Here is a 25,416-nt window from a genome sequence, read left to right as displayed (position 1 = left end):
ACACTGTGGAGCTGACAAAACGAGATAAATAATAGTGTCTTGGGAAAAGAAGGCTTTGAAATAGAGAGGTCGGGCATGGCCACCCTAAGAAGGTGACATTTGATTTGAGACCTGAAGGTGAGGGAAGGAGCCATGTGTCTCTCTGGGAAAACATACCAGATGGAGGGGCTACAGATTCAAAGGCCCTGAGCTGTAAGCATATCTAGTAAGTCCAGGAAGAGAGGTATAGAGAGGGAGAGAAGGGTGAGGAAGTGAGGGCTGAACAGGCTTGTGGGCTGTGGTGAGAACTTTTACTTTTTAAAAAGAATGGGGAATTTCCCTGGCTGTCCAGTGGTTAAGACTCCGCGCATCCGCTGCAGGGAGTCCAGGTTCAATCCCTGGTGGGGGAACTATGGTCCCGCATGCTGCCCAGAACGACAAAAACCAACGGGTAAAACCCTGGGAAGCTTCTGTATCGAGGAGCCACGATCTGGTTTAGGAGTTAATAGGCGCCCTCTGGTGGCTATGATGCGAACTGGCTGTCATGGGAGAGGGAAGCCCGGAGCAGCCTGGGAGACCAAGGTGGGAGCAATTGCGAGGGCCAAGCTGAGAGATGACCAGGGCTGAGAAATGGATATATGTTGCTCACTCTTATCCCAGCACTCCAGGACACCCCTGGCATCCCCAGCGCCCAGCCAAGAAGTACATAACAGCAGCTAGATTCATCTTTTTAATGCCATCCTAAAACTCAGAAATGGGCCAGTGGGGCCTCTGGGCTCAGCAGCTGTGGAGGAGGGACTCCCCACACCTCCTAAGGCAGGTCACTGCAAGAAGGCACTCGTGAGGGGGACTTCAAGCCCCTTTTCTGTTTCTTCATATAAAATTGGGGGAGGGGGAGGGGTGAGAGTCTGAGAGCTGAAGAATATCACTCCCAGCCTACCAGTAAAGGAAAAGGGTAGGAGCAAGTCGGGTGCTGGGAGTAACGAACTAATAATTCAAGGGCTGCCCTCTCTCACACACACACACCCCATCTTCCCTCCTTCTCTAGTGGAGTCTGCAGTTGGGGCCTGGGGAGAAGACAGCCCAGGTTCAGGCTCCCACTTCTCCCTTCTAGCTGGTACGAAGTTGATAATCTGCAGGGAAACAATGAGCAGGGACCATCTCAGAATTGGGGGAAGAAGATAGGACAGCACCCCCACCCACAACCCATCCCCTTCCGCAGTGCTCATGATCAACCCCACAAGTACGTAACAGGGCTAAGGATGGGCTCAAACATGGCGACTGTAAACACAGCAACATGCCTGTTTCCAGGCAACAGATGGGGCTGCTGTGTGTTCAGTTGCTTATCCAAACCCCACCACCACTACCCTGGAACTGGCAACTGTCCCCATTTTAAAGATAGGCAAACCGAGGCTCGGGAGGGCACACTGACAAAGATAGGATAGACCTGGGGGCCACGCCTGTTGGTTTTGGAGCCCTCTGAGACAAGATGTTTCAAAGCCCCAAGGCCATCCCCATTCATCTCCTTGTCCCTGTCAGCTCAGGGAGCCGGGCCGCCTTACCGCCACTCTGGGTGATATAGCGGACCCAGGGCAGGGCCTGGTAACCACTCTTCTCAATGATCTTCATGTATCGAACCTGGAAAGGGATGAAAGGAGGTGGCCCAGGGTAGGGGGAGAGAGCAGGCTGGGGCCAGGGGAACATAACACAACTTTCAGGAATAAGAAAGCACAGCCTGGGAGGAATGAAGTAACGAGGCTCAGGGCAAAGACGTGACCAGGACAGTGTACGTGGGGGAGATCAGGTGGTCCAGGACAGTGGGAAAGATGGCACATTCTAAGAGAAGTGACACAATACAGTTTAGGCACAGGGCAAAGTTAGGGGGGAGGGGAAGGGGACCCAGGCTGAGAGCAGAAAAGGCAACACTGTGGGACTTCCCTGATGGTTCAGTGGTTAAGAGTCTGCCTGCCAATGCAGGAGACACGGGCTCAATCCCTGATCTGGGAAGATCCCACATGCCCTGTAGCAACTAAACCCATGCACCACAGCTACTGAACCTGTGCTATAGAGCCCAGGAGCCACAATTAGTGAGGCCACATGCTGCAGCTACTGAGCCTGTGCACCCTGGAGCCCGTGCTCCACAAGAGAAGCCACCAGTGAGAAGCCCACACAACACACCCAGAGAAAAGTCTGCGCAGCAGTGAAGACCCAGCCCAGCCAAAAATAAATAAATGAAATCATTTTTGAAAAAAAGAATCTGCCTGCCAATGCAGGGGACATGGGTTTGTGGGATGTGGGACATGCAGGATCTTCCTCGGTCCAGGAAGATCCCACATGCCAAGGAGCAACTAAGCCTGTGCTCTGCAACTACTGAAACCCTTGGGCTCTAGAACCCATGCTCTGCAGCAAGAGAAGCCACCACAATTTAAAAAATAGCCCCTACTCACTGCAACTAGAGAAAGCTCACTCACAACAACGAAGACCCAGCACACCCAAAAGTTAAAATGTTTGTTTAAAGAAAAAGCAACACTGTTCCAGAAAAAAAAAAAAATGATTGTAAAGGAAGAGATGAGCCAAGCCAGGGAACGAAGGCGGTCCAAGCCAAGAGATGAGAGAAAGGGGGACCCACCAAGGTCAAGGAGAGGAACCACCCTGCCCCCTTCCCTCACCTGGATCCCAGAAACAGTGAAATAGGGGATCTCAAACTTCACCCCAATGGGGGGCCGGCCCTCTACTTCCTCCTTCTCCACGCTGGGGAGGCCAAAGTGGGCGCGCATCAGGTACTCCTTGCCCCCCTGAGGGAACATGGGGGTATCAGACACATTGAGGGCCCCTATACCCCAGACCACTCCTCATGGCAGCCCCCTGGGGGCAGGCTTTGCTCTCAGCCCATTTGACAGACCAGAAAGTAAAGTCTCCTGGCCAAAACTCAGAGACGAAGCTTCTAACAGCAAAGCCTAGGTGGGGGCCTTCTGGTGATCATCTCCCATTTTCCAAGGGCCAATGAACATCCCCCAACCAAGATCCCAAAGAGAGACCAAATCCTCTAGCAGCCCAAGGACGTGGGTAGCATGATCCTATCTATTTCACAGATGGACACGCTCAGGCTTCATGAGGGGAAGTAAGGTACCCAAGGCTGGGAAGCTCAGAGAAACAAGGGTGAGGAATCTGAACCCAGGGCTGGTTTCCTCAAGACCTAGGACAAGGAGAGCTTAACCATGCTGAGAGCTTAACCATCATCCAGTTTTATCATCTGCAAAGGACAGCCACATGAATGCATATGTGGCTCTGATTTATCCTCTATTTCACCCTCACTCATCAAGGGCTGGTCCTCCAGTTCCCCGGCCTATCCCCGAGGCTCACCGGGAAAGACTTGATGCTCCAAATAACCATGTTCTTCTCTGGCACATACTTGGCACTGCCCACACTGGTCTTGAAGCGAGGGGAGTCAGCATCGCTGGGTACGGGCACCGATATCTCTACGCCGTTAGCCACCGACTGCTTTTTAAACTGCCCCTTGGCCTGGCAGTGGAGAGAATGTGGGGTGTGAAGAGTGCATTCATGCAAATGGAGACCAAGCCCTTTCCACACACCATTTCATCAAGAGCCCAGAAGTGGGGACCACGATCCTGTCCATTTTCCAGATGAGGGAACAGAGGCACAGAGAATTTAGGCATTTCTCTGGAGACACACAGCCAACAAGGGGCAGAGTCACACCCACAAGACACTCCAGCGGTTCTGCTTTTGGCGCCTTCTGTTTGGAAAGTATCATATACCTTTTCCTGCTTCAAAATGTAATCCCTCATTTGAACAGCTCCTAGGGCAGCCTCACCTCAGCCCATTTCACAGACAAGATAATAGAGGCTCCTGGTCAAGACTCACACACTCACACCTGCAAAGCCAGGATGGTACCCTCAGTCAGTCAGAATTTTCTTTCTTTTTTTTTGGCAGCGCTGCAACATGCAGAATCTCAGTTCCCCAGTCTGGGATCGAACCCATGTCCCCAGTAGTGGAAACTCAGAGTCCTAACCAATAGACCACTAGGGAATTTCCAAGTTTTCATTTGAAAGCTGGCATCTATGGAGCCCCTACCATGTGCAGGGCCCTGTGCCAAGTACTTAACCTTCTCACTACTTTTCTAAAGTAGGAGCCATTCCAAAGGTCCATTTTACAGATGAAGAAACTGAGGCCCAGAGAGAAAGAGCACTTTGCCTGAGTTGTGTAGCTGGTAGCCGGCACAGCACAGAGATTCGACTTGAGCCTCACATGCTCTCCTTACAGATAATAAGTTATTACATTAGCGCTAGATCCAGATCCATTTTGACATGGGCAAGCTTTTAACACAAGGACTCTGAGTGTCCACGTGCAGTAGCTAGCACTATGATAGTTGCTCTTAATCATCTGGTGCCAGCGGGTAGGGATATATGAGAGGCAGGACTGGCGCACAGGACCTGGAGGCAAACAGGGCAGGGGATGTTCTTTCTGAAAGGCACCAACTTTTTAGTATTTATTTTTATCTGGCTGTGCTGGGGCTTAGTTGCAGCATGTGGGATCTAGCTGTCTGACCAGGGATCAAGTCCCGGGCCTTCTACACTGGAATTTCAGAGTCTTAATCGCTGGACCACCACAGAAGTCCCAGGAAGGCACCAGCTTTAGTGGCCCCTTCTCTTCTTCCTGCCTATAGAGACAGGGACTTTGGGGGGCACCAACACCATGCCCCCGCCTCCTAGTGACTGTCCACATCATGAACCAGCTCCTCTGAGACTCTAAGACTGGGGAGCAAAGTTAAATCTGAGAACACAGACTCTTGAGCCAGGCAGACCTAAGTTCAACGTGACCCCTCCCTTCCTAGATGAATGACATCTTAGTTCTTCCGGGCCTCTCTCCCCATCTGTAAAGGGGGCTAAGGACTTCCCTGGTGGTCCAGTGGTTAAGACTCTGCACCCCCAACGCACAAGTTAAATCCCTGGTCAGGGAACTAAAATCCCACATGCAGTATGGCGTGCCCTCCCCCGCCCCCCCAACTTTTTTAATTAAAAAAGAGACTGGGGAAAAAATTTTTTTAAGGGCCAGGAGGGACTAATTATATGTTCTGGAGAAGCTCTTGTTTGGGGGACTGGGGACATGCACAGGGCTATCCATGGCAATGTGAACCAGAGAAGCCAAGAACTAAAAACAACCCATGCAAGATACAGGACAGAAGATTCTCCTGCTGGAATATTCTACAGTCACCGAAATGGATGCCCTATGCTTCAGGTCCTGGGATTCCTCTTAAGAGTCGACATTACATGAAGAAAGCAAATTATACAAAAAAGTCATACAGCAAGAGTTCACGGATATAAAGGTCAGAGACTGGCAGAATGAAGTATTTGCAGTTTACAGATGAGAGTGGCAAAATTACAAACAAAAGCAAAGAAATTACTTACATGAAATTCAAAATTGTGATCACCTGTGGGCAAGGGTGGGGGGAGCCATGATCGGCCAAGGGGCAGGTGGGGGTTCAGAGGTGCTGGTTGAGCCAGGGACATTCAATTAAGCTGTGTGGTATGATATGATGATATGGTATGACAATGATAACATTGAGCTTTAACACACTCTATGTTTTATATACATATATGAATATAAATGCAAATCATAAAGTAAATTTCAATGTAAATGTAAATTTATAAAGTAGTATGAATGTATATTTTTAAAGTAAATTAAATAAGTAAAACAGGTCATGTGTCACACGGTGGTGGTTCAGTAATAAGGGAAAAAAACAGAGCAAAGAAGGGAGGTGGAGAAATCAGGGAAGGCTCCTCTGAGGAGGTGACACTGAAGCAAAGACCTGAAGGAGGTGAGGAAAGAGCCAGGGGGATATCTGGGTGGCTGGGGGCAGAGTGCTCCAGGGAGAGGGGATAGTCAGGGACCATGCCTGGCATGTTTGAGAACCAGCTAGGAGACCTGCGTGGCTGGAAGGAAGTGATGATTGGGGAGGGAGGTGGGAGATATGGTTAGACTGCTGAGGGTGTAGGAGGGGCAATCTGAGCACTGTAATTATTACCCCGGGGGCCCACCTTGACCATGATCTCCACACGGCTATGTGAGAATTTCTCAATGACAGATTCAATCCAGATGAGTGGCTTGACCTGCAGACAGAGGAAGAGGGAGTTCTCTAAGGCTCTGGGGTCAACCCTTACCTCCAGCCAAGGGCTCGACCCTGCCTCACCTGGGTGCTAAGGCGGTAGGACATGAGCTCAAAATCACCGTCGGGGGGGATGAAGGAGATGGTGCGGTCATTGTCAAAGCGAGAGAGCCGCACGCACTGGTGGAATTTCACATCCTCCAGTTCCACAGACTTGTTCTTGCTCCCTGAAACTCAGAGCCGAGTTAGCGGGGTGACACTGGAGCCCAGGGCAGGGTCCTTATCCTTTCCTCCCTTTCTACTGCTACGATCACCCCCATATTACAGATGAATAAACTGAGGCCCAGAGAGGATGAGTAACTCGCCCGGGGTCACCCAGCTGGCCAGGAACAGAGCTGGGATCCCCAGGGAATCAGGCCCTTGCTGTCAGGATGTTATCCTGTGAGTGTTAGCCGCTCAGTTGGGTCTGAATCTTTGTGATCCCAAGGACTGTAGCCCACCAGGCTCCTCTCTCCATGGAATTCTCCAGGCAAGAATACTGGAGTGGGTAGCCATTCCCTTCTCCAGGGGATCTTCCCAACCCAGGGATAGAACCCAGGTCTCCTGCATTGCAGGCAGAGTCTTTATTGTCTGAGTCACCAGGGAAGAAATGTAATGCTATTCTGTCTCCTACTCCCACTAGAACGTCAGCTCCGTGAGGGCAGGGATTATTTTTTCTTTTCTGCCATGTCCTTGTGCCTGGCACTCAATGATGAAGCAGAGTTGTTTGCTTCAAGGCACGAGCAGCTGCCGTACTGGTCAAGACCAGTAGAGGGCAAGCGAGTACTATATCAGAATTGACAGCAGGTCTCTGGGTACCACCCACCCGAGATGAGGTGAGGTCTCAGGCTCCCCCTCGCGCCCCCTTCCAGAAACTTACGGCCAGTGAGCTCAAAGAGTACACGGTCGTTGAGGCCCAACCGCAGCTCTGGCATTCCCGACAGAAACACCTTGAGCTTGATACTGCCCACGATCTCGCTCAGCAGGACACTGCCGTTGGCATTGACCTGAGGATGCAAACACTGGTGACGTGGGAGGCGGTTAACAAGCATAGGGCTCCTTCTCCTGGCCCTTGGCTGTAGCGAGGGGGGCGCAGAGGTGTGGAGGCTCACCAGCAGGTTAACGGACTCTATGACATCGATGAAGACCTCATTCTTCTTGTACTTAATGCCCTCTGAGCGCCAGGACACAGCATTGGTGACAGTGGGTGGCACTCGTGACTTGCCCGTCTCCAGCTTGTTGCCTTGCTGTGTGATGTACCTGGCAGGGGGGGGCAGGGAGATGAGCAGATAGGCCCAAGGATACTTCCCTGACCCTCTCCAGGTTTCTTCCACCCATGGCCCACCCTGTGGCTGACCCACGGCCCACTCACTCCTGCAGGATTTTGCTGTCTGTGGTCTGTGGGAAGCCAAAGTCCATGAGCTCATCCAGCAGTTCGTAGATGATGACAAAGTTGTCTCGGATACTCTCCTCCTCCAGCTCCTTAAAGTATTCGGAGAATACCTGGGGGTGTGAGGAGACCAACACCCACAGAGATGTGTCTGGTGTAGCTCTTGGGCTGGGTTCCCACTCATCCAGCCAGCCACCCAATAAGCAACTATTGAGTACCTACTGTATACCAGTGTCAGGACATTAACGGTGAACAAAGCCAAGAAGGTCTCTGCCCTCCTGGAAGTCTTGAGGGGGAATGGACAGGTAGTGGGACTAATATTATCCAACATGTAGAGTGCAATAATGAGGAAAACAAGTGAAGTAGGAACCCAGAGGCAGGGAGGTCCAAGAAGACTTCCTAGAAGAGGGATTGGAAGGACTCAGAATGTTTTTTTGGTGTGTGAATCATGGGATTGCCGTGTATCTGGTGATGTTAATGGACCCACCTCAGAATAAGGTTTGTAATGCATGAAATAAAAGATACACACACATACACACACACAACACAAGAGACACAATATGGGAATTCTCTGGCACTCCAGTGGGTAGGACTCCACGCTTCCACTGCTGAGGGCCCAGGTTCAGTCCCTGGTTGAGGAACTAAGATCCCACAAGCCAAGCCATGCAGCATGGTCAAAACAAAAACAAACCAAAATAACCCTATAAGATGGCAAAGGAAAACTGTTACACTACACAGAAATGCATCTAAGTTCATGGATTCCTTGAATTCTATCCAGGGGCCCTTGGGACTTGGGGGACCCCCAGATGGGAGCCCCTGGGAATTAGTAAGTATCTCCTTAGCAGAGAATCTGTCATCCACCCAACACTGGAAACCCCATCCCTCATCCTGCTCCAGCTTCTGTGGCCTCTTTCCTGTTCCCACCTCAGGGCCTTTGCACACGCTATGCTCACTGCTCAGGATACTCAGGATACAGGCTCCTTGTGACAGGCCTTACTTCTTGGTGAAGCCACCACTATCCCTTGACCCCTGTGAGTATCAGGGTGAGACTAGCACCTACCCAGTCACTGGTTAAAACAATGTCCCCTTGAATATCCTTCATGCCCTTTAACTCCTGAGCACAGGCCAGGACCGTGCTTGCCTTATACACAGCTGTGCATCCCTCCTCTGCCTGGCAGAGAGGAGACAAATCAATGCAGATCTCTTTATTTGTTGAAAAGTATCCCAAAAATCCCTCTGGGAATTCCCCAGCAGTCCAGTGGTTAGGACTCAACCCTTTCATTGCCAAGAACATGAGTGCAATCCCTGGTCGGGGAACTAAGATCCTGTAAGCCAGGAAGTGACCAAAAAAAAAAAGTACTTTCTCAGCCACTTCTTCAGGGTCAGCCTACCCTCACTCCTTGGGGGTGTACTATCCTTTGTTTACCAAATAAAATTCTGAGCAGTTAAAAAAAAAAGTACTTTCTCAATCGTTGAGAATGACGTATAGCAAGTGCTCAAAAGATTACTCTGGGATCATATGATATGACATTAGTGGTAATGCTAACAATAATACCAAACCTTTATTAAGCACTTACTGCATACTAAGCACTGTTTTCAGTGCTCTAGAGATATGAATTGGATTGAATTATTTTCTACAACAACTCTGAGGCAGGACTAAACCTGGCTTATATAGTATTTCCTTTTCTTTTTTTTCGGTTGTACCTTGCAGCAGGTGGGATCCTAGTTTCCCGATCAGGGAATTCAAGTCCCTTGCAGTAGAAGCATGGGGTCTTAACCACTGGACCGTCTGCATTAAACCCAGGTTAGAGGCACAGAGAGAAGTAACTTGTCCAAGGTCACACAGCCAGTAAGCACCGGAGCTGGGTCTGGAACCCAGTATCCTCGGGTTCAGATTTGAGCAGTACACCCTCTCGGAGACTTCCTTGCTTCCTGCCCCATAGGGAGAGTTGATCCCACAACAGCTGATGAGAACAGAGTGATGGGGCTTTGATGGTGGCATCCCCGGGGATTCAGGGAAGGCTTCCTAGGTGGGATGGATCCCGAAAGAGGCGGGCAAGACAGGTGGACAGACAGACGAGCCGGCCAATAGAAGGCCAGAACCTACCTCCACTATCTTGTAGAGGAAGGAATACACGAGGGAGGCGTTGGCATTCTTCAGTGTGGTGGCCACCACTGCAGGCAGCGAGGTTAAGGAAAGGCGGCATTTTGGAGAGTTCCAGGGGAGCATAGACCCGGAAACGCCACCCTGTCCGCTCCCACTCTCCAACCTGAGCCACTGCCACGTCGTGCGCCTCTCGTCCCAGCCCATCATCTCTGGGCCCGAGATGCCACCACCCCAGGCCACCAGGGACCCGCCCGTGGCTGGATACAGTAGAGGTTGCTGTATTTGATCCACAGGAAGTGGACCCGTCCGTGACTCAGCAGTGGGGTCAGGGCGCCTTCTTCCTCCCGCTGCATGAGCAGAGGCATGAAGTGATCGATCTCGCTCATAGCCACATCACCCTTGTAGTTGCGGCTGATCAGGGGCTGAGGATGAGCAGAGAAGGTCTGGTCATTGCTGGGATCCAGGGACCTTCCCCCCCCCGGGGGCATCAGAGTGCCAGGTTCTGACCCTACTTGCTGGTTGAGGGGACATGGACAAGGCTCTGCCTCTCGGCATGTCGGTTTCCTCCTCTGGAAAATGGGCTCGTGACAGGGACAGCCAGAGCGTCTAGAGCCCTCACTGGCACCTCAGCCGTGCTCTGCTAAAACCTGGATGCTGGCTTACTTATCTCGTTGTCACCACAACCCTGTAAGGTAGGCGGTCTCACCATCTCCATTTTACACATGGAGAAACTGAGGTATGGACCCAGTCCATAGCCAGCAAGGAAGCTGGGAATTGAGCCAACACGCCCTGGCTCCAGAGTTCCTGCTCTTGAGCAAGGTTTCATAGGCACCAAATCAGCGAGGCAGGGGTGATGAAAGAAAAGAAAGAGAGAGGAAAAAAGAAAAGAAAGACATTATATCCATTTATCACTCATAGCTCATATAGCTCTGCCTGGCAGGCAGTAAGTGGTTAATTTTAATAATATTTACGTGAGGGGGTTGTTTAGTCCAGTATTTAGAAGGAAGCGGGTACCCAGCAGGTGCTCACACATCTTAGCCCTAACTATGTTTATTATCAGGAATATTATTCTCATCACTACTGTTACTATTGCTGGGTTTCCCAGGTGGCATTACTGGTAAAGAACCCACCTGGCAGTGCAGGAGACCAAAGAGATGCAGGTTCGATCCCAGGGCCCTGAAGATCTCCTGGAGGAGGTCAGGGCAACCCACCCAGACAGAACAAGATGAAAGGGAGGGGGCGCCAGAAAGAGACAAGGCAGCCCCACAGGGGAAGTACGGTCTTCTGCCCCGGCTTTCTTCCCCAAATATCAGTACAGTGGATGATGACGGTGATAGAAATAATAATTTCAATTGCTTGAACGCCTAATGTTTGCAGCAGGGTCACTGTACTAAGTGGTATACACTGCATACGGCTGTATTAATTCTTCTTGGGTGGGGACCTCTGTTATTCCCATTTGTACAGACAGGGAGACTGAGGCTCAGAGAGGCGAAGCCCCTTCCCTCAGACACGCCGCTAGTAAAAGCGGAGGTGGGGTTCGACGCGGGAGTCCCAGGAATTGGGGGAGGGGTGTTCCCACGCCCCCAGAGCTTTCCGAGGCCTCGCTGCCTGCAAGGAGGGGCCGCCCCCTGGGTCCGGGAGGGAGCAACCTTCACCTGTCGGCCTCCCACTCCCTGCACCCAGCCTCACCTTGCCCTTGACGTCGAGGATGAAGACAGCCGAGGCGGACATGGTGGCGGCCGGCGGACCTGGGGGGTGGGGAGGGAGCGCCGGGAGGCGACGGAGGCGCCGCTTCCTTCTTCCTGCGGAAGCACCCGCGCGCAGGTGAGGACCCAGGTGAGCGCGTCTTAAAGGGGAGGGCCACCAGGTGAGCGGCGCCGTCGGCCGACGGGAAGACGCTGTGGGGGCGGGGCGGGGCGGAGCTTAAGATGTGACAACTGCCCCGCCTCACTTTCCCTTCGCGCCCGGGAGTGAGGATGGGAGGAGACCCCAGACCAACCGATTCTCCCTCCAAGGAACCGAGTATCTATCCATCCATCCATTCATCCATCCAACCACCCAACCACTCATCCATCCACCCATCCACTCATCTGGTTTCTCCTGTCTTTCCCACACTCACGTCCACCCCAATAGAGCAGGGACTTAGTCCTTTTCATGTCTGTGTCCCCAGGGCCCAGTGCTGGGTGTTCAATGTGTGTGTAATTTATTAATTAATACATGCCATAAATATTTGCTAATTAATTTATTCTTTCGTTCAGTGACAAGAACTATGAGTTACACTCTCAGCAGGAAAAACGTAGCTGCCTTTTTTTTTTGGGGGGGGGGGGTGGGCCAAGTGGGATCTTAGTTCCCTGACCAGGAATCGAACCCATTCCCCCTGCAGTGAAAGCACAGAGGTTTAACCACTGGACCGCCAGGGAATTCCCCAAGTAGTTTTTATTGTTATTCCTAATGTTATTCTTTCAAAACTTTTTTTAACTTTAAAATTTTTATACAGTTTCTAAAGGTCACATTCCCTGGTGGCTCAGACAGTAAAGAATCTGCCTGCAGTGTGAGAGACCCGGGTTCAATCCCTGGGTCGGGAAGATTCCCTGGAGAAGGGAGTGAAAACCCACTCCAGTATCTTGCCTGGAGGATCCCATGGACAGGGGAACCTGGTGGGCTACACAGTCCATAGGGTTGCAAGGAGTCAGACAGGACTGAGCAACTAACACTTTCACTCCATTTACAGTTATTACAAAATATTGGCTATATTTCCTGTGTTGTACAATACACCCTTGTGACTTATCTTACACCTAATGGTTTGTGGCTCCCCTTTCACTCTATACTGCCCCCCCTCCCCACTGGTAACCACTAATTCGTTCTCTATATCTGTGAGTCTGCTTCTTTTTTTGTTATATTCATTAGTTTGTTGTATTTTTCAGATTCTACATGTAAGTGATATTATACAGTATTTGTCTTTCTCTGTCTGACTTATTTCACTTAGCATAATGCCTTCCAAGTCCATACATGTTGCTGCAAATGGCAAAATTTCATTCTTTTTTACTGCTAAATAGTATTCCATTGTGTATATATCACATCTTCTTTATTCATTCATCTGTTGATGGACACTCTAATGTTATTCTTTAAAAAAAATTTTTTATTTATTTATTTTGGCTGCATCGCAAAGCATGTGGGATCTTAGTTCCCTGATCAAAGATTGAACTCTCAGCCCCTGCATTGCAAGTGCAGGGTCATAACCACTGGACTGCCAGGGAAGTCCCTAATGTTTTTCTTTCTAAAAATTTTTATTTTATTGAAATAGAGTTGATTACAATGTTGTGTTAATTTATGCTCTACAGCAAAGTGATTTAGTTTTATATGTTTTATATATATATATTCAGACTATATATATTCTTTTTCATATACTTTCCATTATGGTTTATCATAGGATATTGAATATAGCTCTCTGTGCTACACAGTAGGAACTTGTGTTTATCCATTCTAAATATAATAGTTTGCTTCTAATCCCAAACTCCCACTGTTTCCTCTCCCTCCCCTCCTTCCCCTTGGCAACCGCAACACCATTCTCTATGTGAGTCTGTTTCTGTTTCGTGTTTATTTATGTCGTATTTTAGCTTCCACATATAAGTGATATCTTATGCCATTTGTCTTTCACTATCTGACTGACTTCATTTAATATGATAATCTCTAGGTCAATCCATGTTGCCGCAAATGGCATTATTTCATACTTTTTTTATGGGTGAGTAGTATTCCATTGTACAAATGGACCACATCTTTTCTATCCCCTATTGTTACTCTTATTCATTCCAAAATATTTATAAGCTTCTACTATGTGACATTAAGATACTGATAGCGTGCTGCAGTCCATAGGGTCACAAAGAGTCAGACTTGACTGACTGACCGAACAACAATGGTAAAATGTTGAAAAGATAAATGGTTATCATTAGTATGACTATAATTATTGTATTATTCACTCAACCAACATTTGCTAAGCACTTACTATGTGCTTGACTGGACACATGGAAGCTGCTTTTATTATGGTGGTAATGGTTCACTCAGTGAGTGAATATTTATTGAGTGGAGAATTCCATGGACTGTCCATGGGCTGCAAAGAGTCAGACACAACTGAGTGACTTTCACTTCACCTGTGGCACTAGATGATGCAGACAAAGCTACTCCACTGCTCTCTATCTAGGAAAAGCAAGAGATAAACAACCTGAAGAAAATACAAAACAAAAGAGGTGATCCCTGGGACTTCCCTGGTGGTTCACTGGTTAAGACTTTGTGCTTTATTGCCAAAGGCCTAGGTTCGATCCCTGGTCAGGGAACTAGGATCCCACAAGCTGCATGATGCTGTCAAAAAAAAAAGTGATTCCTGATGAGAATGGGTACCCTGAAGGCAAGGATTTGGCATGTGTTTGTGTGTGTGGGAGAACGAATGGGGGACAGTGCGGCCAGGAGATCAGAGAATGAGCTGACATTTGAGAAAGGTCTGAGGGGCTGAGGGTAAATTGTGACATGAAAAGTTCACATTACTGGCAGCAACTATTTGCCGAGCCCTTAAGTGTGTTAAGGGTTTCATGGGCTTCCCATCCCTGAATTTCCAGAATGATCTTAAGAGCAGGGGCAACCCAAGAGAAAGTTCCATGGAAGAGCCTGGCCCAAAGCTGGTGCTAATATTGTTTCTGTTGGTGGTGGTGCTGTGTGGGCTTGCTGAGGGCATGAGCTCTGGAGCCGGCCACTTGGGATCTCGTGCTGGGGATGCAAGCAGCCAGCTGGCCAGCCTCGGGCACCTGGCTTCCCCTCCCTGGATCTCGGTTTGCACATCTGTGAAATGTGGTTAAAGCTGTGCTTTCCTATAACCCACAAGAACCTACTGGATAACACAGGGAACTTTATTCAATATTTTGTAGTAATCGACAAGGGGAAAGAATCTGAAATTATATATATATATATATATATATATATATAGACTGAATCACTGTGCTGTACACCTGAAACTAACATGATATTGTAAATCAACTATACTTCAATTAAAACACACACAAATTAAATAAGTAAAAAATAGAAAAAAATAGGGAGGGATAAATCAGGAACTTGGGATTAACATACACACACTACTATATATAAAATAGAAAACCAACAAGGACCTACTGATTAACACAGGGAACTGTACTCAATATTCTGTGATGAGAAATAAATCTGAAAAAAATTGAATATACGTATATGAATAACTGAATCACTTTGTTGTATACCTGAAACTAACACAATACTGTAAATCAACTATACACCAAAAAAAATTTTTTTAAGTCTTGAAAAGAAGAGGACAAAAAGAAAAAATAAAACACAATTAAAAAAAAAATGCAATAAAAGAAAAAAATGCTCTTTTCTAATAAGATCAGAGTGCAGCTCAACTGAGTGATGACACGCAACATGATGCTCGGAACTGTGCCTAGGATACAGCCAACACTCAATCATGTCATTATTATCTATTATTTGCTGCTATTACTGTTTACTGTATGGCAGGTAAGGATACAGGGGCTGGGTGTGAGTCCTGACTCTGCCGTTGGCTGTAAGGCACTGGGCTAGTAATGGCACCTCTTGTTTCTCAGTCTCCCTTTCTTCTAAATGGGTATAAAAGCCATAGTGCTGCTTCCTCAGGCTGCACAGCACTGACTTACAGGGCATAACTCAATGCCTGGCACACCACCTATGCTACCCCCACTCATCAGCTATTGCGGACCCTGGGCTCCACCCCAAGATTGTTGGTAGGGAAGGTGAGGCTGGGGGTGAGGAGGAGAGGGAAAATAAATCTCAGGCTGGTTGGAGTGATCTTGCTCTACAGAGAGTCCCTTGGACAGCAAGGAGATTAAACCAGTCAGTCCTAAAGGAAATCAGCCTGAATATTCTTTGGAAGGACTGATCCTGAAGCTGAAGCTCCAATACTTTGGCCACCTGATGTGAAGAGCTGGCTCATTAGACAAACCCTGATGCTGAGCAAGATTGAGGGCAGGAGGAGAAGAGGGTGACAGAGGGTAAGATGGTTGGATGGCATCACCGACTCAATGGACATGAGACTGAGCAAACTCCGGGAGATAGTGAAGGACAGGGAAGCCTGGCGCGCTGCAGTCCATGGGGTGGCAAAGAGCAGTACGCGGCTGAGCAGCTGAACAACCGCAAAGGGAGGGAGAATCCTGCAAGGCCACAAGGGGGCGACATTCAGCTCTCCCGGGCGCAGTGCTTCCTCCGCCAAACCCAGCCCGGTCTTTATCAGCCCCTGAGGGTGAGATGGGCGTCCCCACAGGGTACTTGAGGAAGGGAGGAAGACAGCAGCTGTCAGAGCCATCCACTACTTCTGGCGTCATTCGCTGAGCACATGTCCTGTCCCCTCACAGAGAAAGAAGCAGAGGCACAGAGAGTTGAAGCCACTTGCCCAAGGCCACACAAGAGTTGGGCCAGAATTTGAACCTGAGTTGTGGAGTTTGAGAGCTGAGTCCCAGTCCTCATCCAATGGCTCTGTTCTGTGTAACACACACAAGCATTACTGTTACTAACAATAGCCAACCCTGGTGTGGTGCTCACTTTACCCAGGGGCTGGTTTCCTCTATGACTCAGTTGGTAAAGAATCCACCTGCAATGCAGGAGGCATGGGAGTGCAGATTCATCCCTGGGTGGGGAAGATTCCCCTGGAGGAGGAAATGGCAACCCACTCCAGTATTCATGCCTGGGCAATCCCGTGGACAGAGGAGCTTTGTGGGCTACAGCCCATGGGGTCGCAAAGAGCCAGACACGTCTGAGAGGCTAACCACACCCAGGGGCTACCCTGAAAGTCTTCCAAGTGGGAGGTAATGTTTTGAGTTCAGGAACCTGGTGTTGCCATTTGACAGATAAGAAAACTGAGGCTCAGGAAGAGTGAAAGACTTGTACAAAAATCACTCCCAGCCAGCAGAGAGAGAGCTGGAAATTCTAGCCCTTGCAAAGCCCCACCCAAGGTTTTATGTCACCTCTGCCCAAAAGAAAGCTGTCCTTTCTGTACCTGACAGGGACAGAGAAAAGGGACAAAGTGCATGCATGCTTCGTCACTCAGCCTTTCCGACCCAAGGATTGAACCTGCATCTCTTATGTCTCCTACGTTGGCAGGCATGTTCTCTATCACTAGCACCAACTGGGAAGCCAAAGGGACCAAGTAGATGATTAAACAGTTAATTCCACTGGGGGGTTATAAATAGAAAAATATGGGAGACCCCTGTAAATTAATGATTACTCAAAAAATCAGGTTTGCTTAACCACAAAGTCAGGTGGGCTTGCTTAGTGACGAAACTGGCTTATGCAACAGAAGGACGAGACATGTCTTCAAACAATAAAACAATGGTGGCATGAGCCCCACATCCTGTGCAGTGAGCTCAGTAAGTTAGTGATCCCTAGGACATGCTCTCTGCACAAACAAACAATAATTTGTGGACCTAGCTTGACCCTGTCTTTGTGTGCATGCTCCATCGTCAGTTGTATCCAACTCTTTGGGACCCAGGGACTGTAGCCAGCCAGGATCCTCTGTCCATGGGATTCTCTAGTCAACAATACTGGGATGGGTAGCCATTTCCTCCTCCAGGGGATCTTCCTGACGCAGGGACTGAACCTCTTACATCTCCTGCACTGGCAGGAGGATTCTTTACCACTGAGCCACCTGGGAAGCCAGACTTGACTGTGTAGGGACAAAAAAAACTCCTCTGCTCAACCTGAAGGAGGAACTGATGATAGAAGCATGACATTTACTCAAGAAAGACAAAGAAATTCTTCTCCACGTCCCCACTTTTCCTTTGATTATAAAAACTGTAGCCCATTAAGTTCTCAGGGCATGGCATCCCTCACCTACCTGCTTGTAAACCTCACAAGTATCCTACTCTAATAAATCCCTTATCTATCACTTTGCCACTTGCTGAATTCTTTCTGTGCTGAGACATAAAGGACCATGGTACTAGAGCTCTTCGGAGCCCCCCCCCGCCCCAAACGACACCAGTCGGTTTCACTCCTACCAGCCCTTTGCTCCAGTGTTCTTGCCAGGAAAATCCCATGGACAGAGGAGCCTGGAGAGATACAGTCCATGGGGTCATAACTGAAGCAGCTGAGCACACAGCCCCTTGCTCAGAAGGTGACCCTGGTAGACTGAGGACTTGTCAGGCCCTCGCCCAAGCCCGGGCATCATTGAACTTTGCAAGGGCCCTTCTCTTAGGGTCCTCAGATGTTTTCAGGCAGTAAACAGAACCCAGAAGCCTGGGCCCAGAGCCCTGGAATCTGAAACTCAAGGTTTGTTTGGCTGAAAAATTCATGAGCCCAAAAGCCTCAGTGGAGTCAGAGAACAGAGCAGCTCTGTTTGCCGAACCACCCTGCAGCAGCTGCAACCTCCGCTGTCCCCAGAGCCTGGGGCCCTGCCCCAGTTCCTTCTAAAAGCCTACGGGGATCCTGCCTCTTTGTTGTGCAGTCACTAAATTGTGTCTGACTCTTTGTGACTCCGTGGATAGCAGCACGCCAGGCTCCTCTGTCCTCCATTATCTCCTGGAGTTGGCTCAGTCTCATGTCCACTGAGTCTGTGATGCCATCCATCCATCTCATCCTCTGTCACCCCCTTCTCCTCCTGCCCTCAATCTTTCCCAGCATCAGGATCTTTCCAATGATCGGCTCTTCATATCAAGTGGCCAAAGTATTGGAGCTTCAGCTTCAGGATCAGTCCTTCCAATGAATATTCAGGGTTGATTTCCTTTAGGATTGACTGGTTTAATCTCCTTGCTGTCCAAGGGACTCTTAAGAGTCTTCTCCAGCACTGCAGTTTAAAAGCATCAATTCTTCGGTGCTCAACTTTCTTTATGGTCCAACTCTCACATCCATATGACTACTGGAAGAACCGTAGCTTTAACTATGCGGATCTTTGTCAGCATAGTAATGGCTCTCATTTTTAGGTCTGTCATAGCATTATCCAGTCACCCCTTAACTCCTTATCCACAGCACTAAAGGGATCTCCCTGATACTCACAGCTTCTTTGGCCCTCCCTCACCCTCACATCAGCCATTGCTCCCCATTGCCCTCAAGCTGTCCTGCGTGGCAAGGTTTGACCCCTGTTGACCTCTCCCACAAAGCATGCTTGAACTCACAGACTCAGACACACTGACGTCCTTAATTTCATTTCCCCTCTTTCTTTGTCTTCCTCTAGCCCATGACAGCTTAATGCATGATGCCCATCCATCTTGCTTCCTCCACTTAGTTCTCACTCAGCTCTTAGGTCTTCTCTTCAGAAGCCCTTCCTGACCTTCTCCCCCAACCCCAACTAGGTCAGCTTCATCCCTTGCACTTTTCCAAGTCTCCCGTGACTCTCCCAGCATAGTTGTGTCACACCATATTCTTAAAAATCTGTTTAAAAACTTTTCTTGTGGGGCTTTCCTGGTGGCTCGGTGGTAAAGAATCCACCTGCCAATGCAGGAGACGTGGGTTCCATCCCTGATTCAGGAAGACCCCACATGCAAAGAGCAACTAAGCCAGCGTGCCAGGGCTATTGAGCTTCTGCTCCAGAGTCCAGAGCTATAAGAACCCACCACAATGAGAAGCCCCATGTGCGAAATAAGAGCAAACCCTGCTCACCACAAGCCCACACAGCCAAAATAAATAAGTAAATAAATGAAATTATTAAAAAAAACTTCTATGGTGGTTTTATATATATATATATATATATATACATATACATATATACATATGTATATCACGTAAAATCTCATACCTTCTGATTCCACCTACAGGCTGTTGCAAGAGGAGTCAAATTCCTCGAGTCAGAAAGTAGAATGGTGAGTGCCAGGGGTGGCTGAAGTGGGTGGGGAGTTATTGCTTACCAGGTCGGGTTGGGGAGGGTAGAGTTTCCATTTCAAAGAAGAAAAAAAGAGTTCTGGAAATGGACGGCGGTGATGTTGTTGCAACATGTGAATATACTTAATCCCACTGGACTGGACACTTCAAATGATAGATCAGGAAAAAATCCCTTTTGCCTCCTCCTTCCCATCCTGATCCTTCTGATAACCTCTATCTTGTTGAAATCTCTTTCTGTTATTACCTGCATGTGTATCTGTTTGAGGTATCTCTACCTCTTTCTCCTCCACATACCATACTAAACACAACTTGGTATTTATACTCTCTGATAGGACCTGAAACCCTCCCCAACCACTCTGCAGGGTTACAGCTGAGAGGTGTGGAGTGTGTGGACTGAAATTCTTGTTCAGCTCAGGGCTCACTAACTTTGTGTCTGTGGGTAAGTTACTTACCCTCTCTGCATCATTTTCTGCAACTGGAAAATGATTGCAAGGAGCAACGAAACACTTCATAAACGGATTAACCTCTCTCTGTCACCTTCCCCTGTCACTTTTCCACCAGGCTTCCCTGATGGCTCAGATGGCAAGGCGTCTGCCTGCAATGCAGGAGACCCGAGTTTGATCCCTGGTTGGGAGGATCCCCTGCAGAAGGCAATGACAACCCACTCCAGTACTCGTGCCTGTAAAATCCCATGGACAGAGGAGCCTGGTAGGTTATAGTCCATGGGATCGCAAAGAGTCAGACCTGACTGAGCGACTTCACATGGTCACTTTCCCCAACTGGAAAAAGGTGATAAAGATTTCATGCACATGATACCATGCCTGATACTGACTAAGCTCCACTCTTGTACTAATCTGCAGGGCCACCTCCTTCTTTCTTAAACTGCTGAGATATTTTCCACTTTTAAAATGTAACATCTATTAAGAAAGGGCAAATGTCAAGTAACTGTGAAGAACTGAACCCACCTAGTAAACCTCAGTCCTGTTTCTGCCTCCCCAGGAAGTCACCCTTTGACCCTTTCTGCCAGTCACTAACAACCACAAAGGCCACCTCTGGTCCATGTTCAGTAGCCATAGGTTGATTAGCTGTGCCTGTTCTAGGACTTCATGGTAAGGTCTCTGGCCTTTTTCACTGGGGCATAATGATTTTATATATGTGTGTGTGTGTATTATGTATACATATAATTTTATTCATCTATTTATTTTTGATTGTTTTGGGTCTTCTTTGCCGTGCAGGCTTTTCTCTAGTTGTGGCAAGCAGGAGTTACTCCCCACTTGTGGTGCATGGGTTTCTCATTGTGGTGGCTTCTCTCGTTGTGGAACACAGGCTCTAGGCGCACAGGCTTCAGTAGTTGGGGCACATGGGCTCAGTAGTTGTGGCTCCCCAGCTCTAGAACACAGGCTCAGTAGTTGAGGTGCACAGGCTTTGTCACTTCACAGCATGTGGGGGTACTCCCTGACCGGAGATTAAACCTGTGTCTCTTGCATTGGCAGGCGAATTCTTTACCACTGAGCCACCAGGAAAGCCTCTCTCCCTCGCCCTTTTTAAAAACTCATCCATGCTGTTGCACTTTCCAATAATAATTCATTCCTTTTTCTTGCTGAGGAGTCTTCTGTGGTATGGACCATTGGGTTGCTTTAAGCTAGGGGCCATTATGAATAAAGCTATTACCGAGCTCCTGTGAATATTTGCATACACATTTTTGCAGGTCTAGTCTTTCTTTTGTGAGTGGTTTCAGTTTCATTTTTCTTGGGTAGATACTTAGGAGTAGAATATGTGTATCATACTGTAGGTGCTCACTTATAAGAAACCACCAGGTTTTTTCCCAAGTGGTTGTGCCATTTTACACCCCCACCAGCAGTGTAGGAGGGCCACCGTTTGCTCCAGATACTCACCGACACTTGGTACCGTCTGTCTTTTGAGTTTTAGCTATTCTGGTGGGCGTGTAGTTGTGTATTATCAAGTTTTAATTTGCATTTCCCTGATGACCTCTTTCCTTTTCTTTGCTGCTTTTTTTTTTTTAGATCTATTTATCTATTTTTGACTGTGCTGCTTCATGGCTGCTGCATGCAGCCTTTCTCTAGTTGCCCCACCCAGGCTTCACATGAGGTGGATTCTCTTGTTGCAGAGCACGGGCTCTAGATGCTCGGGCTTTAGCAGTTGCAGCGTGTGGGCTCAGTAGTTGTGGTTCCGGGGCTCTAGAGCACTGGCTCAGTAGTCGTGGTGCACAGAATTAGCTGCTCCAAAACACGTGGGGCCTTCTGGGACCAGGGATTGAACTGGGTGTCCCTTGCATTGCAAGGTGGATTCTTAACCACTTGAGCCACCAGGGAAGCCTGACGGCATTGTTTGTATCTGTTTAATGCTGCCCGCTTCTGTGAGCACACCGCTGGGTTTGCATGCTCTGCTCTACTGGTGGACACACACATTCTCCCCCATTTTATACAAGAATGTTCAAAGCTGCAGGTAATACCTTCTGGCGCTAACAGCCTGTGCACATACATGCTATGGTTTGTCTAGGGTCAGTGACAGAGAGGAATTGTACAGGGTGAGCCAGTTTGGATTTAATCTTTTTGCTAGAGAACATTCAGACCCACAGCATCAGATCACCTCCCTTGATGTTGTCGCTCAGTCGTGTTCGACTCTTTTCGACCCCATGGATGCCAGGCTTCCCTGTCCTTTACGATCCCTGGGAGCTTGCTCAAACTCATGTCCATTGAGTCTGTGATGCTGTCCAGCCATCTTGTCCTCTTCTCCTCCTGCCCTCAATCTTTCCCAGCATCAGGGTCTTTTCCAACGAGTCAGCTCTTCACATCAGGTGGCCAAAGTATTGGAGCTTCAGCTTCAGCATCAGTCCTTCCAATGAATAGTCAGTGTTGATTTCCTTTAGGATTGACTGGTTGGATCTCCTTGCAGTCCAAGGGACTCTCAAGAGTCTTCTCCAACACCACAGTTCAAAAGCATCAATCCTTTGGCTCTCAGCCTTCTTGATGGTCCAACTCTCACATCCATACACGACTAGTGGAAAAAGCATAGCTTTGACTACACACTTAATGTTATCAGACTCTAAAGTTCTTGCCAATCTGATGTATGAAAAACATGCATCTTTTCGTCTGTTCACTGGCACACAGTTGATGCTCAGTATCTATTTGGCGATTGAATGGTTGGATAGGTGATTGCATGAATGACATCTGCCCCTGGCCCACTAAAGGGACCAAGAGGGTCTCGCAGGATCCCAGATGGAAAACAAAGGTTGGGGCCCCACCCCTTCTCGAGCCCGCCCCTGCCCCGCCCCGGGTCCCGCCCCCTCCCTCTCGGGGCTCCCATTGGTGGGAGTGCGAGGGGCTGACCGATGGAAGGGGCGGGGCCGGGCCCTGGGCGGGGAGCTGCAGCCCGCGGAGCCTCCAGCCCGGCCGGGCTGGGGTCGCGCTGGCCCGGACACCCCTCCCCGCCCGCCGCGGCCATGGTGGACGAGCGGAAGGACGGATCCTATGGTAGGAGTTGCCTCTGGCCCGCGTCCGCTTCTGATGAGTTGGGGGGCCTTGGGAAAGGGACATCCGAGATCTTAAACACCCGCGCTGCAGCTAAGGGCCTCCTCCTGCTTCCCGGCCTTGCATCCTGCTCTGCGCCGAGCCCACACCCCCTGCTCCCGCCTGGTCTCCCCGCGTCCTCTCTCGGGAGCCCCTGCTACCCCTCCGGGTGATCGGCGGGGACGCATGGCGCATGCTCCGCTCGGGGAGGTCCCGTTATCTGGGCGGCTCGAATGCAGGGCGGGGGAGGGGAGGCACGGCGATTGGGGCTCAGAAAAGGACCAGGGCCCCAGCCGCCCCCCAGATCCTCCTCCTCTTCCAATTCCCTTTCTCCACTTCTTCCTCCTGCTCACACGCCCTTAGAAGTAACCGTCCTGGGCTTTCGGTCAGATGGGGAAACTGAGGCAGGTCTCGGCGGACCCAGTCCTGGGATGGGAACCCATCGGGTCTCGCCCGCCGTCTGGGAAGGGCGGAAATAGGGGCGCCACCGGCGAAGGGGCAGGAAGGAAGCAGGAAACAATTGAGAAACTTTCCCCGCCCTGTGCCAGCGGCCGGGGGGCTTGCTCGCCTTTGGAAGGGGTCCCCGCGACCGGTACCCGCTCCCGCCAACCTCTGAGGGCGGCCTTAGCCTCTGAGTCCGCGGGATGGGGCAATGATGAGGCTTCCTCCCCACCCACGCCCTGTGGTGCTTCCCTTCCCCGGGTTCCCACGGAGGGGTGTGTAGTCCTCAGTTTCTCTTTTCTCTTCTCCATTTTTGGGTCCCCAGGGCCCAGCTGGTCACACGCCCCACGTGGCACTGCCCTGGGGTAAAGGGGCTCAACCACCTCACCTTGTGTAACTGAAACTTCCTGGAAACTGTGAGAGACCCAAGGGCCTTGGGGAGGGGGCCGGAAACCACTTAAAAATAATCAAGAAAAACAAGCCGAGTAGAGCTGTGCCTCCCTCTCCTCAGGGACTGCGGCCTTCAGAGGCTGCAAAGACAGACAGATAGACCAGGCTGTCCCTGCCCAGCCCAGCCAAGAGCCTGGCAACTGCCCAGCCACTCCCTTCCCTGCTTGAAGCTGGCAGCCCCGACCTCCTGAGGGGCCCCCTCACTCTTGGTTCTGGCCCAAGCCCCGGACCCTGTGGCTACCCCGTACTGTGTGTCCCTTGGGTGTGGCTGGCTTTCTCTGATCTGGAATTCTCCACCTGGGGTCCTGCCTGTCTGTGGGCAGCACCTTTGGTATCTTTGGTCTCTGGGAGGCGAGCCTGGGGACAGAGGGGACAATAATGTGATTCACCCGGTATTTGGCCAAAGGGAGCCAGCCATAGACCTGCCAGGACCACACCGGAGACAGGGGACTTATGTGTCCAACAGACCTTGTGCTGGGCATTAGAAACACATTCCATCGACAAGTATGTATTGAGCATCCTTTTTTCAGGCAGTGTCTAGACACAGAATACAGCAGTGAACTGAGTGGAAAAATTCTTGAATAAATAAGTAATTTTAGGTTGTTGTATGCGTTGTGAGGCAATGAACAGGACATTGTGTGTGTGTGTGTCTGTCTTTGAGTGTGTGTCTGTGTGTGTGTGTTTGTGTGTATTGGGGGCAGAATCACCTGGGATTATTTTAGGTGACCAACGGCTGGAAATTGAGCCAGCCATGGGAAGATTTAAGCAAAGTGTGGTCCAGGCAGAGGGAACAGCAAATTAACCACACAGTTGCTTCATGATTTCTCTCTATGAAGTCCAGGAAGTGTGAGATGGAGACTTCAGAATGAGAGACAGATCTTGCAGCCAGGTCTGCACCTCCTCCAGAGGGGCCACAGGGTTTGACTCCTTGAAGTGGCTGCAAAGGGTGGGTGTGATGATGGGGATATCTTGCTTAGTTTGTAAGTCATTCATTCTCATCAGAACCAAAAATCTAGGGTCCTCGGACTGCCCTGTGAAGTCCCTGCCAGAAAACAGGGAGATTTCCCTTGGGAAATTGTGCTTTCGAAAGAGTGGGTCCCCTATACTTCCCTTGTACTCTGGCGTCTTCCTATCAGTCACTGTGAATTTAGGGGGTTATGTCAGACCGATAGAGGCTCAAATCCTGGTTGGTTCTGACACATACAAGCTGTGCGGCTGTAGGTGAGTTGGTGACTTCTCTGAGACTCGGTATTTTCATCAGTAGGGCTGGGCAGACTGTACTGGCAGGTGAAAAGTGCTTTGCACAGTGCCTGGTTATCTGGAGACACTCAGGAGGGCTCTGGGACTGGTGATCCTGAGGACATGGATTTTTCTAGGAGCTGATGTGGAAGCAGCCCTCTTTGTCAGGACATATACTTAGATAAGACTGGGCAGGACAGAAAGCTTCCTCCCTATTACACATCATACCTCGAGGAAGGCAGCTTCTCTGAGGAAGCCAGGAAAT

General features: G+C 49.6%; 2 protein-coding genes across 4 annotated transcripts in view; one reads left to right on the top strand and one right to left on the bottom strand.

Annotated features, from left to right (window-relative positions):
* Positions 1-698: 698 nt before the first annotated feature.
* AP1M2 (adaptor related protein complex 1 subunit mu 2) lies at positions 699-11,503 on the bottom strand. Of its 2 annotated transcripts, none has more exons than XM_006068360.4 (12): positions 11,329-11,503; positions 9,905-10,061; positions 9,640-9,707; positions 7,515-7,645; positions 7,255-7,402; positions 7,023-7,149; positions 6,188-6,336; positions 6,036-6,107; positions 3,343-3,501; positions 2,649-2,774; positions 1,542-1,617; positions 699-1,112 (listed from the first exon to the last, which is right to left on the bottom strand). In XM_006068360.4, the coding sequence occupies exons 1-12, from the start codon at positions 11,368-11,370 to the stop codon at positions 1,090-1,092; spliced, it is 1,278 nt and encodes a 425-aa protein (XP_006068422.1). In that variant the 5' UTR covers positions 11,371-11,503; the 3' UTR covers positions 699-1,089. The 2 variants fall into 2 exon arrangements, with proteins under 2 accessions (XP_006068422.1, XP_006068423.1); XM_006068361.4 differs by having other exon boundaries at positions 6,188-6,330; positions 11,329-11,500.
* An 11,339-nt stretch (positions 11,504-22,842) lies between these two features.
* SLC44A2 (solute carrier family 44 member 2) overlaps positions 22,843-25,416 on the top strand; it is a 32,888-nt gene continuing 30,314 nt past the window's right edge. For both annotated transcript variants that reach the window (XM_044948165.1, XM_006068365.3), the window contains exon 1: positions 22,843-22,985. In XM_044948165.1, the coding sequence (XP_044804100.1) occupies positions 22,844-22,985 (142 nt within the window). In that variant the 5' untranslated portion in view covers position 22,843. The remainder of the gene's footprint in view (positions 22,986-25,416) is intronic.

The sequence above is a fragment of the Bubalus bubalis genome, chromosome 9 (genome assembly GCF_019923935.1).
Source record: "Bubalus bubalis isolate 160015118507 breed Murrah chromosome 9, NDDB_SH_1, whole genome shotgun sequence".
Taxonomy (NCBI): Eukaryota; Metazoa; Chordata; class Mammalia; order Artiodactyla; family Bovidae; genus Bubalus; species Bubalus bubalis.
Note: the sequence above shows the minus strand (reverse complement) of the source record. Positions and strands in the feature narration are given on the sequence as shown.

What these genes read in the sequence shown, in the direction of transcription:
- AP1M2 (XM_006068360.4), bottom strand. Translation starts at nt 11,370, where the DNA reads ATGTCCGCCTCGGCTGTCTTCATCCTCGACGTCAAGGGCAAG. An exon ending in ACTCTTTGAGCTCACTGGCC is followed by an intron (nt 6,337 to 7,022) that starts GTAAGTTTCTGG and finishes CTCGGCTCTGAG; the next exon opens with TTTCAGGGAGCAAGAACAAG. An exon ending in CCTACCGCCTTAGCACCCAG is followed by an intron (nt 6,108 to 6,187) that starts GTGAGGCAGGGT and finishes CTCTGTCTGCAG; the next exon opens with GTCAAGCCACTCATCTGGAT.